Here is a 12,052-nt window from a genome sequence, read left to right on the forward strand (position 1 = left end):
GGCACTGAGGACATGATATATATCAAATTTAAAGAAGTTTTACATCTAAAAAGTCTATCGTGTAATAGCCTTGTTGCCAAACAAAGAAGAAAGGACATGTGAAAGTAGCAAGGAGAGTTTCATTGATAAAAATTTTTTTATAGTGATGGATAGTCACCGGGGGTTTCTTTAGCTAAGTTTCCTCTCCTTCCTCTCGGAGTGCGAGGGTTTTTATAGTAAGAATTACCGTTGCTTGATGTGTTGGCCTACAGGGAGCAGGACCGTACTCCTAGTAGCATCTGATATTGTTGTTGGCGTGGCGTGAGGGATCGAACCTGAACAGGGCGTTAATGCGCCTTGGTAAGCGTTCCGGTCCGCGTTGACTAGGTGCCTCATCAGGTCAACAGAGGCGTGATACGTCATCTGGGGCAACTGATGTCACGCATGTCTTATCGTAATTATTACCCTCATCAAGGTTAAATATGTAACAGAAAGTAAAATGAAAGCTACTGAAAAACAGAAAAAATGAAGAAAGAAAAAGAAACTTTGTCCGAAGAGCAAGAAAACGAAACCAAGATATGGGAAAAACTTTGCAATCTTTTACTGATCCTAACTCGAAGGTGATTGATAATAGGCTTTAGTGGTCAACTCAACTTGGACCAAATATAGAAGAGGAAGCAGATATTTTAAAGAGTTGAATCCATATCGAAAATTAGATCACATATAAAAGAGAGCAGAAATTTCAAGAGTTGAACTGATATCACGAAAATACTAATAAATTTTAAATCTTAACTATTTAAAATTTATAATCAAACATATTAAAAAAAACTTATAATATATATATATATATATAACACTAAAGCGTATCCGAGGTAGTTGTAGAAGACGTCATATAGACAGTTATTATTGCTTTTGCACTTGCAAAGCAGTAGAAATGGTAAAATATCCACCAACTCCCAACCCAACTTTTGTGGAAGACAGGAAAGTCTTCCACAAAAGTAAACACCGGAGACGCTTATGTGATGCGAACAGTCCATAAGCCTTCGTCGTTCTGTCCGCCCCCAGTTTTTGGATCGTCAAATGCCTCAGATCTCGATGGAAAGAAGAAGCCAAAAGAGGCACGTCACCTTTGAACGAGGCCTTTCTCGATCACCGGCGCCAACTTATACCTAAACAATTGAATGAAAGGACTCGGTGGTGGTTACAGCTTCTTATCCATGTACCGCGTGTCGATGTAGGAGGAGTCTGAGCAGCTGATCTTTACAGATCAGAGTGGAGTTCTCCGATCTCCCCTGCACCTCGATCATTGCCATGAGCTTCTCCGGCGCCATCGCCTACCGTGCCACCGCGTCCATCGTCGTCGCCCCTCTTCTCGTTTTGGTCGTCATCTACGCCTGCTTATGGCCGCTTGGAGTACCCACAGCTTTCTTCCGCTTGCAACATGGTGCAAATACTGTAAGTAAATCCACACACCGTATATGCTGAACAGTACGCACAGAGAGCTCAGAAACTAGCTTGTATTTTGCGTGTGGTCAGACGGAGATTACCCCAAAAGATGAACTGGAAGCAGCACTAGAGGCGGTCGCCATGGAGAACAGGACTTTGATCATCGCGATACTGAACAAGGCGTACGTGGAGCAGAACGCGATGCTGGATCTGTTCTTGCAAAGTCTTGGAGAAGGGGAGGACACCGAATTCTTGGTCGACCATCTTCTCTTCGTCGCCGTCGACCAGAGGGCCTTCAATAGATGCCGCACCCTGGAGCTTCACTGTTACAATCTCGTAACCGAGGGCGTCGACTTCTCCAAGGAGGTCTTCTACATGTCTGATGCATTCAACAACATGATGTGGCGAAGAACTCTCTTCCTCGGAGATGTCCTCCGGCGCGGATACAACTTCATCTTCACCGTAAGTCATAGTAAACCATCCTAGTGATTGTATGTTACTGCGACATTTCTTATGTTGTCTTTGCTATCAGGATATGGATGTCATGTGGCTACGGAATCCGTTCTCACAGTTGTATCGTGATGGAGAGGACCTTCAGATGAGCAGTGATTGCTACTCCTGCAACCCAATCGATAACTCCTTCTTCAACACCGGCTTCTATTTCGTGACAGCAAACAACAAGACCATAGCACTGTTCGACGAGTGGTATGCGAGGAGGAACAACTCGAAAGGCATGAAAGATCAAGATGTGTTGCAGAAGATGAAGAGGGAGGGCGCGTTCACGCGGCTGGGGCTGAAAGTGAGGGCCTTGGAGACTACCTATTTTAGTGGGTTCTGTAGAATGAGTCAGGACTTGAGGAAAGTGATTACGGTTCATGCGAACTGTTGTGCCAGCATGAAAGCTAAGCTCATAGACCTGAGATCTGTGCTAGAAGCTTGGAAGGTTAACAACTCCAATGGCACATCAAATGCTACTACTGCTGCATGGCCTCCGGTCAAGGGAATCTGCTTGCACGACACTAGTAATAAGCACTGAAGTGAACAAGGTCAGATGACCAGGGTTTCCGTGTGTTCACAACTCGAGATAGATACTTGTCAATCTCACTCTTAACTCATGGAGAGAGACTTCTGTATATCTCGTGAACGATGAATTTATTCTCTCGAAAGAGCAATTTATAGTAAAATAACTCAATTCATAGATCTTCTTATCATCAATGTACTATATATAATATGCTAGTACTCTTTGTTAATTAATCTAAATATAAAATATAAAAAAATTATAATTACATCAAATCAAATTTGAAAGAAGCTAACATTCTCCATTTGATAAGCTCCTGTCCTGGTAAAGGTAAGTGTTTACAAAATCTTCTATTAGAATTTATAGTCTTCAATCATAATCATATTTGATTTATTTTATTTTTTTTAAATATTTTCTATTTTTTGAGTAAATTATGAAACTAGATTAGAATTATTCCCACCTATGTAAAATAATATTTAAATTAATCAAATTTATTTAAATACAAGATAGATAAAGATATCTTTTCCTTTTGCAAATTAGATTATTCTTAAGACCCTGAGAGGAGTTTATCAAATGACTCACTTGACCACATACATCAAACCAAAATTAGATTATTGGTAAGACCTTGGAGGGACTTGAGACGAATGTGGCACCGATGAACAACTCATGTACAGCATGATAAAAGACCACATTCATCAAACATCAAACCAAAGCAAATGTACGCAAAAGATGAACGGGAAGCTGGCAAAGAGAGACTATAGGTAAAGGTCAGAGAATATTAGCAGCAGCAATAGTGCAAATTGAACTTAATTTCCACTTGCTGGAGTTCAAATATATTCCTAAAGCTTCGTACTTGTGTTTGCCAGCAGGTAAACTCCAGCAAGTTGTGGAAGAACACAGAAAACACTGACGCACAGAAATGAAATGTCTTGCATAGAATACCTAAATTAATGTCATTTTTCGTATCAAAGTTGGGATCAATTTTTTTATTAAATGGGAAGGAATACAATCATAGATGATTTTTTCTCCTTTGATATAAGTTAATTATCATAAATAATATATTATTTTATTTAAATTTCTTGGTTGTGTAGTATGGTAAAAGAAATAATTAAACTTGATTTTCTTAATCACATGGGAAAGTTCAAAATTTTGTCAATTAATTAAATTATATTATTTAATTAATTTTAGTTATTTTATATTTGGAATCATGAATCTAAATTAGTTAATATATGAAAAAAATAAATTTGAGATTAATTATTAGTTTATAATATCTTAAAATATTTCTTAAAATAATAAAATTTAATTTAACAAGAGAGGTCAAATTATTAAGTTGATTGGCTATATTAGTTAACCCATGTGATCCCAGCCCATGTGGCCTAGTATATCATATGACTAAGCATAACTTAGCTCGTATGGTCAAGTATAACCCAACCTATATGATCGGTTCAACTTATATACCAAGTATAAACTAGCCAATATGGTTAGACATGACATAACTTATGTAGCTATGTACAACTCAACTCATATGGTTAAACATAACTCGACCTAAGTGATCAAGTATAATTCAACCCATATAATTAAGTATAAATTAGCTCATGTGGTTTGGTATAACCTAGCCCATGTGATCAAGTATGGTTTAACCCATGTGATTAGACATGATCCAACCCATCTGGTCATATATAACTCAACCCATGTTGTTAGGTATAACCCAACCCATGGTGGTCAAGTGTGGTGTAACTCATGTGACCAAGCATAACTTAGCATATGTGGTCAAGCAAAACCCAACTCATGTAACTAAGTGTGGCGTAATCTATATGGTCAACCATGATTCAACACATGTGACCAAGCATAACCCAACACATGAGTTAAGCATGGCCCAATTTAGTGATAATACTCAGCCCAAATTATAAGTGTGATTTAACTTAGCTTGTGAAGTAGCCCATACAACTAAATAATTGGCACTAAATATATCGTTGCCGCCCTATCTGACCGGTTGAACCTTAGCCCAACTTATTACCTAAGACAGACATGTGTGACACATATGAATTGTCCAAGATTAAGATGGGTCAATTTGATCTAGGATAGCTTGTTATTTGAGTTATCTATTATTAATTTGAGCTCATTAGTTGACTAAATTAGTATTTGATAGGTTCAAATTGATTTAGGATGATTTCAGACAAACTTGATAAGTTTTCGCTTACTTGGCCTGATTGAAATTAATAAAATTTAAAATAAATCAGTTAAGAGTGATTTTAGATCGGTTCTATAATGATTTAAAACTGATATTGTTAGATCCTAATTGAATTAAGTTTAGTTTAAGTTAATTGGGCTATCCCAAATTCTAGTTGATTGAAAACTATCGAGAGATTGATGCCTCGAAATATATATATATATATATATATATATATATATATATATATATATATATATAATACTTCCAATACAGATCACTTAGTATAGTTACATATATTGCCTATATATATATATATATATATATATATATATATATATAACGAGGGATTGATGCATCGATTTAATTTAAAAAACTAATAATCATTTCTAAATGATATCTTTAGATAAAATTCTTAAATTTATCAAATAATAAATATATGAGGCATCAATCTCTCAATTCTATCAACTAGAACTCTAACTGGAATAGCTCAATTAACCTAAACTAAACTCACTTTACTTATGACCTAATAAAATCAACCTCAAATCATTATAAAACTAGTTTGAAATCACCATAGATTGATCTATTTTAGATTTAATTGATTTCAAATAAATCAAGTCGGTTAAAACTTATCGAGTTAGTGTAGAGTCACCTTGAACCGACTTAACCAATCAAACATTGATTCAATCAATTAACAAGTTCAAATTAAGAAATTAGAATATATCACATCATATTATCCTAGATTGAATCAACTCATCTAAGTCTTGCATAGATCACATGCACTATACATACCTATCTCATGTAAGAGATTAGGTTGAGATACAATGGATTGAAAAAATGGGCAATGATAAATTTAGGATGATCACATAACTGGGTGGACTTGATAAATTTAGGATGATCACATAACTGGGTGGACTTAATTTCATAGAATTGGTTGAGCCTCACTCACAAGTTAGGTCGAGTCTTATTATGGGCAATGACTTATCTTTTTCAAAACAGGTAAGTAATAATTTAATTTTAAATTTTAATTTATTTTTAAACATAAAGATAGAATTGTAATATTTAAATTTAAAATATTTACTTTCAAAAAATACATCACTCATTAAAAACAAAATTAATTAATATTTTAATTAATTGATAAAATTACTAATTTATACATGCAATTAAGGAAATCAATTTTAATTATTTCTTTAATCATATTATACACATAATAAAGTTAATAATTTAAATAAAATAAAATATTTTTTATGATAATTAATTTATATTAAGGGAGAAAAAGATCATGCATAATTATATTGCTCCCCACTTAATAAAAAATTGATATAAAAATGATACTAATTTAAACATTCTATACAAAACATTTCATCTTTGTGCCTCGGAGTTTTCTGCTTTCTGCCACAACTTGCTGGAGTTTGCCCGCCGGCAAACACAAGTACGAAGCTTTCGGAAAATATAAGAACTCGAGCAACATGAAATTTAAGTTCAATTTGCACTATAACCGCTGATATTCTCCGAATAGTCTCTCTTTCCCAACTTCTCGTTCATCTTTTGAGTGCATATGAGTTTGACGTTTGATTTAATTAATTTAATTATATATTTTATCTAATTATAAAGGATCATATAATCTAATAATATGATCTTTGATTCCGGTGCAGTCTTAATTAGGAGACGACGGAAAACGGAGTAGGTTTAAGCTGTAAAATCCCCCCACGAACGCCCACTTCAATCCAAAAGCATCGCTTCAAATAAATAGATAAAATTGCATGTATATTACCATTGAATTTTTATTTAACCATGTCAATTTGATATATATGCTCTAAAAGCTGGTAACTAGTCCATATCTATCTCTTGATTATTTAATCAAAATTATAAATAAATATAAATGTTTTTAGATATTTTATCTTAAAAAATCTTCGATATTAAGTTTTTATAAGATGCGATGATGATCCATTATTAGTTTTTATATGAGAATTTTTATTTTACTTTGATGAAAATATTTTTTCATCTTCGTTAATTAATCATTTTCGTATTCATCGCTCTCTCATCTTTCCTTTTTTTCGTTTCTTTTTTTTTTTTTTCTTTGAAGTCAATTTTACTTTCGTTGTTGGCACTCTCATTGAGAGAAAAAAAATATTTTTATTAAATTAATAAAAATATTTCCAGATAAAAATTAATTAATAATATCATTTTCTTTAATAAGCACGTAAAAATAGTTAGAAGTATTTTAGATATTATTATTTTTAATATTTAAATCAAATCAGTTAAATAACCATTAGGGTATAACGATAGAAGCGTCGCGGTGACGATAAGGTACCATGGACCTCTTTGCCTCCGTCGAGCTTGAGTGTCGTGAGGTTTCCGCCTCTCAGGAAGACCGCCTTCTGTGCTCCCGCTTCCTCAGCGACCACCGTGTCGACTTGTACAGCGACTCCTCCTCGTCCCCACCCCACTGCGCCTCCCCCTCCGGGGTCGGGCTTAGCGACATGCCTTATGCCGACTCCCCCGTCGTCTTTCTATCCTTACCATATTCTCCTTCTCAGTCTCCCGCCGCGCCCGGTGATGCCGCCTCCTCCGGTGGCATCCTCGTACAGTCCTCGCCCCTTGAGGGAAGAACATCCACCGGGGCTGATCTCTTGCATGCGTCCACCGGAGAGGTTCCCCACGCCGGCCGGGATGGTTCGGGGTCCCCTGGTGGCGGAAACAAGGAAGTTAGGGTTTCGAAGAAGCGATTGAGGAGCACGCAGGTTTCTTCCACGGAATCTACTACTGAATCGCCACCAGAAGGCATTGGGATTCTAGGGTTTGGTTTCCGCGAAGAACCATCGAAATTTGATCAACAGCTCAATCTCCCATCAAATAACCCCCGTGGCGCAACTAGTGATTTGACGGGAAGATGCGAATCTCGTGAATCACCGGAGCTCCTGGATCGTGCCATCGGAGACCAAGATGCTGCTTCCATCATAAGCCCTCCACTAGAGGAAGGGACTAGTTGCGCGTCTCGTGCTCGAGAGAAGTCACCTGAGAACCCGAGTGCAATGATGCCTGCAGTTGGCGATCAAAATGCTGCCTCCAGAGCAACTCCAGAGCCAAGGAAGCTGCCAGCATCCATCATAAGTCCTCCATCAGAGGAGGGGACTAGTTGTGCATCTCATGCTCGAGAGAAATCGTCTGTGAACCTGAGTGCAATGGTGTCTGCAGTTGCAGATGACCGGTTGCGGATGTATCTTCTTGATGCCATTAAGATGTTTGCTGGAAAACCCAACACAGGGTTTGCCGACACTGACATACTGGAGATTGCAAAAATGAAGGGGATAGACTTCCCACCTCCCTGGTGGTCGCAGCTTGGTGGCTATGATCCCGCGGAATTTAGGAGGTGGTCGCAGATTGGTGTGTATGATCTCGAGGTAATTCTGCTTATACAAATTTTGAGTTTTAGCTCTATTTAGCATATGATTGTGCTAACAAAGGAGTCCCTTATATGTTTGTAGGATGATAAGATGCCGAAGTAATAGTGTGGGCTGATGACCAGGTAGGATTTTATCAGCAAGCTTTTGAAGTTCACACTTAGTACCAGAACAAATGTATGTTTCGAGTTGTACTGTCATTTTGCTGTTCTTAGGTGCACATGGAATCTTGTTTTTCAATCTAGAACAAGAGAGATCATTTTGTAACACAATTCTGTGTGGTGAGAGTTATCATGCTAGTGTGAATTTATGGTTTGGCAAGACATTTTGTATGACTACATAAATCACTTGTTTAACTGCATTTGGTACTCAGACAATCAAAATTTGTATTGGAGGAGCCATTATCTGTTAGTTAGTGTTAGGGAATGAAGTTATCATTAACTATATCTAGTATTATGACGGGTAACCGCAATCTGCTCCTTGCAAATATTAAATGAATCTGTAGATGGTAATCACAATTCTCCGGGTGCCTTGATGACTTTATCTAATAACGTGCGTTTTACTCTTTGCAAGTACTTATATATAAGGAGACAATCACTGTTGTAATTTTGTGGTGTGCAAGTTCTACAATTGATGCAGTCCTTTTCGCAAGCAATACGTTCTTGTTTATACAAGATTTCATGGTTATCTTACTATTTCAGAGGTATCTGCTGTGGATAAACTTTTAACTTGTAGTGGGTTTTATTATGCTTAGATCAATCGATTATTCTTGGATCAGTTTAATCATTCAGTGTGTCTATTTGCAGAAAACCTTAAACTGACATGATTAGATGCAGAGTTTTGATTGTTATCTATAGCATCGACATACCTTCTTATGTGGTTTCTGGGAAAATGCTGTCAATTCCTGTAGAATATGTAATATTAATGCAGTCCCCTCTGCACAAGATTTTCATCGGCAAGTTTTGCACTGTGCCAATTTTGTGCAGATGCAAGATTCACTGTACGTAATCGATATACTTCAAAGTATGTCATGAAAGTTGTGTTTCTTTTACATTCATCTTTATCTCTTATAAACTGAAAATGACAATCTTTTGGATGAAAACCCAACAATCACTTGGTAAGTTCTCGTGTCGAGGGTGTTTTAGTGGCTTTCTACTGTGTAAGCAAAAGATTCTCTTCCCAATAAATTGCTGTTTGACTCTTCAGTGTTCATCCATGTGTTCAAAACCATGCTAGCCTGGGTAATGAGGTTCGATTCATGATCAAATGTGCTTATGGTCGTTTAGACCTTGGTCATTTTCAGGAAGGGAAGTTGCAGATGGAAGTTGAACCTTGGGTTCCTTGTCCATTGGAAGGTCGTTGATCCTTGCAGAGATCAGGTTGAAGTCTTGAAGACACGGTTCAAGGTGCCACCGGTTTTCTTCAAGTCAAAAGACTGACTGACTGGATTAAACAAGACTGGCAAAACATCAGCGGGTCAAGCAAGGATGACAGCATAACAAACCCAACTTGAATCGCCTACTTCTTGTTAGTAATGCTGGATGAAAGAGATCATACAAGTCGAAGTCGATACATTTATGTTTACACTTGTATAACATTCGATCAGAACAGTGTTCAGGTCATGAATACCGGATGAAAGAGATCACGGTAGATACAAGTCAAAGTCGATACATTTATGTTTACACTTGTGTAACATTCGATCAGAACAATGTTCAGGTCATGAATACCGCATCTCGGTAAAGCTGGGACGGGAATGCTGTCTTCAGAGTGATGAGGTGTGCAGTTGATATGTTCAAATGCTGTCACTAGTGACGAAGAAGTAATGCCTCTCAAGCTTTTATATGCTACTAACAATCAATGGTGTATCATTAGATAATTGTTCATCAAGAATCATCGATTAGTTCTTTTTTCTTTATGAAAAAAGTTACATCGACTCGAGAGTGCTTTGTATAGTAATATTGAATATCTTTCATCAAAAGACGGGGACATTCTGCTTTACCAAACAGCTGTGCTTGTTATATTACAATATCACATATCTGTCAATTGATGCTTTCCTTGTTGTGACATGAACAAGCATAATAAATAGAGTCAAATAAGATGCAATTCAATTATAAGGATGCAGTCATGAACTAAGTAGACTTGTGGTGGCAGTAGTGGTCTGGTTTGACAATTTTTGATCCAAATGCTACACCTAACAAGTAAATACAATCATCAACACGATTTGAGAATCCCACACCTAATATTTTGTCTGTTCATCAAAGGAAATAAACATGATAGTTATTGCATCGGAGTTTTCATTGCACTTCGTTCAACCAGCATGAGACAGCACACAGCCTTGGACAAAGCAGACAGCCCATTTAGCCGCCCATCAGGTTCCCTACAATCGCATAATTGGATGGAACTAAGAAGTCATGTATCTACTAGACTACAATGTTGTTAATGTGACTAACTATTTTGCTACAGAAGTCTTATAATTAGAATAAAAGACTTTTTATTTGATTACTATCAAACTGGCAGGCGGTGAATCAGCAAAACAAGCACCAGCTTTTGCTCTGCAGACGATGCAGAGCAATATGCATGTCCAGCGATCCTACCAACAATTACATCACAAAGCAATCTGCACACTCGTTCTCATGATCACAACCCATCTCCAATCGCTACATTTCCTCCAATCAGTATACATCGCGAGTTCCATTTAGTAAGATGAAAAGAGATCGATGAATTGAAGAAAGTAGAAGTAGAATGAGATTAATTAAGAAAAGGGAAAGGATAAAAAGAGTTAAAAGAGTACAAAAAAATTAAGGATATTGTTACCGAGATCCCATTTCGAGATCTCCCTTCTTCTCCGAGATCGGCCTCGGATCGCCACCGGTTCCGGCAGCCGTCTCCTCGCCGCTGGCCGTCAGATCGTCCCGCACGCGGAACAGGGCGTGGAACAGCACGAGCGGCACGCCGATGCCCATGGCGAGCAGGAACTGCGGCACGGCCCCCGTCATCACGAGCTCGGCGCAGATCACGGTCAGCGCGAGCGCGGCGGATATCCTGCGGTCCAAGATCCGGCGGAGGAGGGCGGAATTGGGGAAGGCCTTGAGGAGGGCGCCGTAGAGGAGAGCGAGCTTGGAGGCGGCCATGAGGAAGAGCATGGTGGCGCGGTGGCGGGGGAAGAGGGAGGCGAGGAGGAGGACCCAGAGGAGGAGGGCGTAGTGGAGGCGGAAGGAGCGGAGGTTGCGGACGGCTCGGACGGCGGCGGCCTCGGCGTGGGGCGGGGCCGCGAAGGACTGTGGGCGGGCGAAGCGGGCCAGGGCCTTGCGGGTCAAGCGAACGCTGTCGCGGGCGCGCTCCACGACGGCCGCGGAGCGCCGGAGGACGCCGCCGTAGGTCGCCATTGTGCTCCGCCTTGGTGGTGGGAAAGACTGGGGGCTCTCCGTTCCCCTGTTCGCTGGAGAGAAAGAAGAAAACGTGAGGTCGATGGCCGAGGTGGGGACTTGGGGCGATGACAACACGTATCTTTCTTTTTTAGTCCTTTTTATTTCTCCCCCATTAAAGCCCCCTAAAAGCTGGGAGTCGCAGTCACGCGTTTACCAAAGATCGATCCCCAAAACTTCCTCATCCCGCGTGGCTGCATCACGTTCATGGTCGAACACGTGGGACCCACAATTGGAGCCACGAACATCATCATCATCATCATCGTCATCGTCATCATCCTATGAGAATTCCATGACTCGCACGTGCAAGGCACGCTGATCGGATCTCGAGGGCAGCATGCGTTCTTTGTTCTCCAGCCATCAACGCCAGAGTTGTCTCACCAAAACACGCAGAGGAAGTCTTACGAGGCAGCAGTAGATAACAGCAGCCATCCGACACTGTAGATTAAGCTCATCATGGCGTTTCCCGATTTGTCCATTCTCCGGAAAGAGATCCCCGGAGAAGAAGCCTTGAATTCCAATTGCACTCGAAAGAGATCTCTGCCTTGGGAGCCTTTCTCTGCAGCTGCAGACAGAGTGGCCGCAATCTGGACGGGAAAGGCAGGGGAAC

The 12,052-nt window shown here is 39.3% G+C and overlaps 3 protein-coding genes across 5 annotated transcripts; 2 read left to right on the forward strand and 1 right to left on the reverse strand.

The window, feature by feature from the left end:
- The first annotated feature begins 1,055 nt into the window (after positions 1–1,055).
- On the forward strand, positions 1,056–2,506 carry LOC135674205 (uncharacterized protein At1g28695-like). The gene is made up of 3 exons (XM_065183809.1): positions 1,056–1,434; positions 1,516–1,887; positions 1,958–2,506. The coding sequence occupies exons 1-3, from the start codon at positions 1,291–1,293 to the stop codon at positions 2,459–2,461; spliced, it is 1,020 nt and encodes a 339-aa protein (XP_065039881.1). The 5' UTR covers positions 1,056–1,290; the 3' UTR covers positions 2,462–2,506.
- A 4,406-nt stretch (positions 2,507–6,912) lies between these two features.
- LOC135586704 (uncharacterized) lies at positions 6,913–9,859 on the forward strand. 3 transcript variants are annotated; one of them, XM_065183812.1, is made up of 3 exons: positions 6,913–8,017; positions 8,102–8,142; positions 9,304–9,859. In XM_065183812.1, exons 1-2 carry the CDS (start codon positions 6,929–6,931, stop codon positions 8,120–8,122), a joined length of 1,110 nt encoding a protein of 369 aa, XP_065039884.1. In that variant the 5' UTR covers positions 6,913–6,928; the 3' UTR covers positions 8,123–8,142; positions 9,304–9,859. The 3 variants fall into 3 exon arrangements, with proteins under 3 accessions (XP_065039884.1, XP_065039883.1, XP_065039882.1); XM_065183811.1 differs by having other exon boundaries at positions 9,321–9,859; XM_065183810.1 differs by lacking the exon at positions 9,304–9,859 and having other exon boundaries at positions 8,102–9,068.
- Positions 9,860–10,651: 792 nt separating this feature from the next.
- LOC135674210 (uncharacterized) lies at positions 10,652–12,019 on the reverse strand. The gene has a single exon (XM_065183820.1). It carries the CDS (start codon positions 11,401–11,403, stop codon positions 10,828–10,830), a length of 576 nt encoding a protein of 191 aa, XP_065039892.1. The 5' UTR covers positions 11,404–12,019; the 3' UTR covers positions 10,652–10,827.
- Between the last annotated feature and the right edge of the window lie 33 nt (positions 12,020–12,052).

This window comes from Musa acuminata, chromosome BXJ1-5 (genome assembly GCF_036884655.1).
Source record: "Musa acuminata AAA Group cultivar baxijiao chromosome BXJ1-5, Cavendish_Baxijiao_AAA, whole genome shotgun sequence".
Lineage (NCBI taxonomy): Eukaryota > Viridiplantae > Streptophyta > Magnoliopsida > Zingiberales > Musaceae > Musa > Musa acuminata.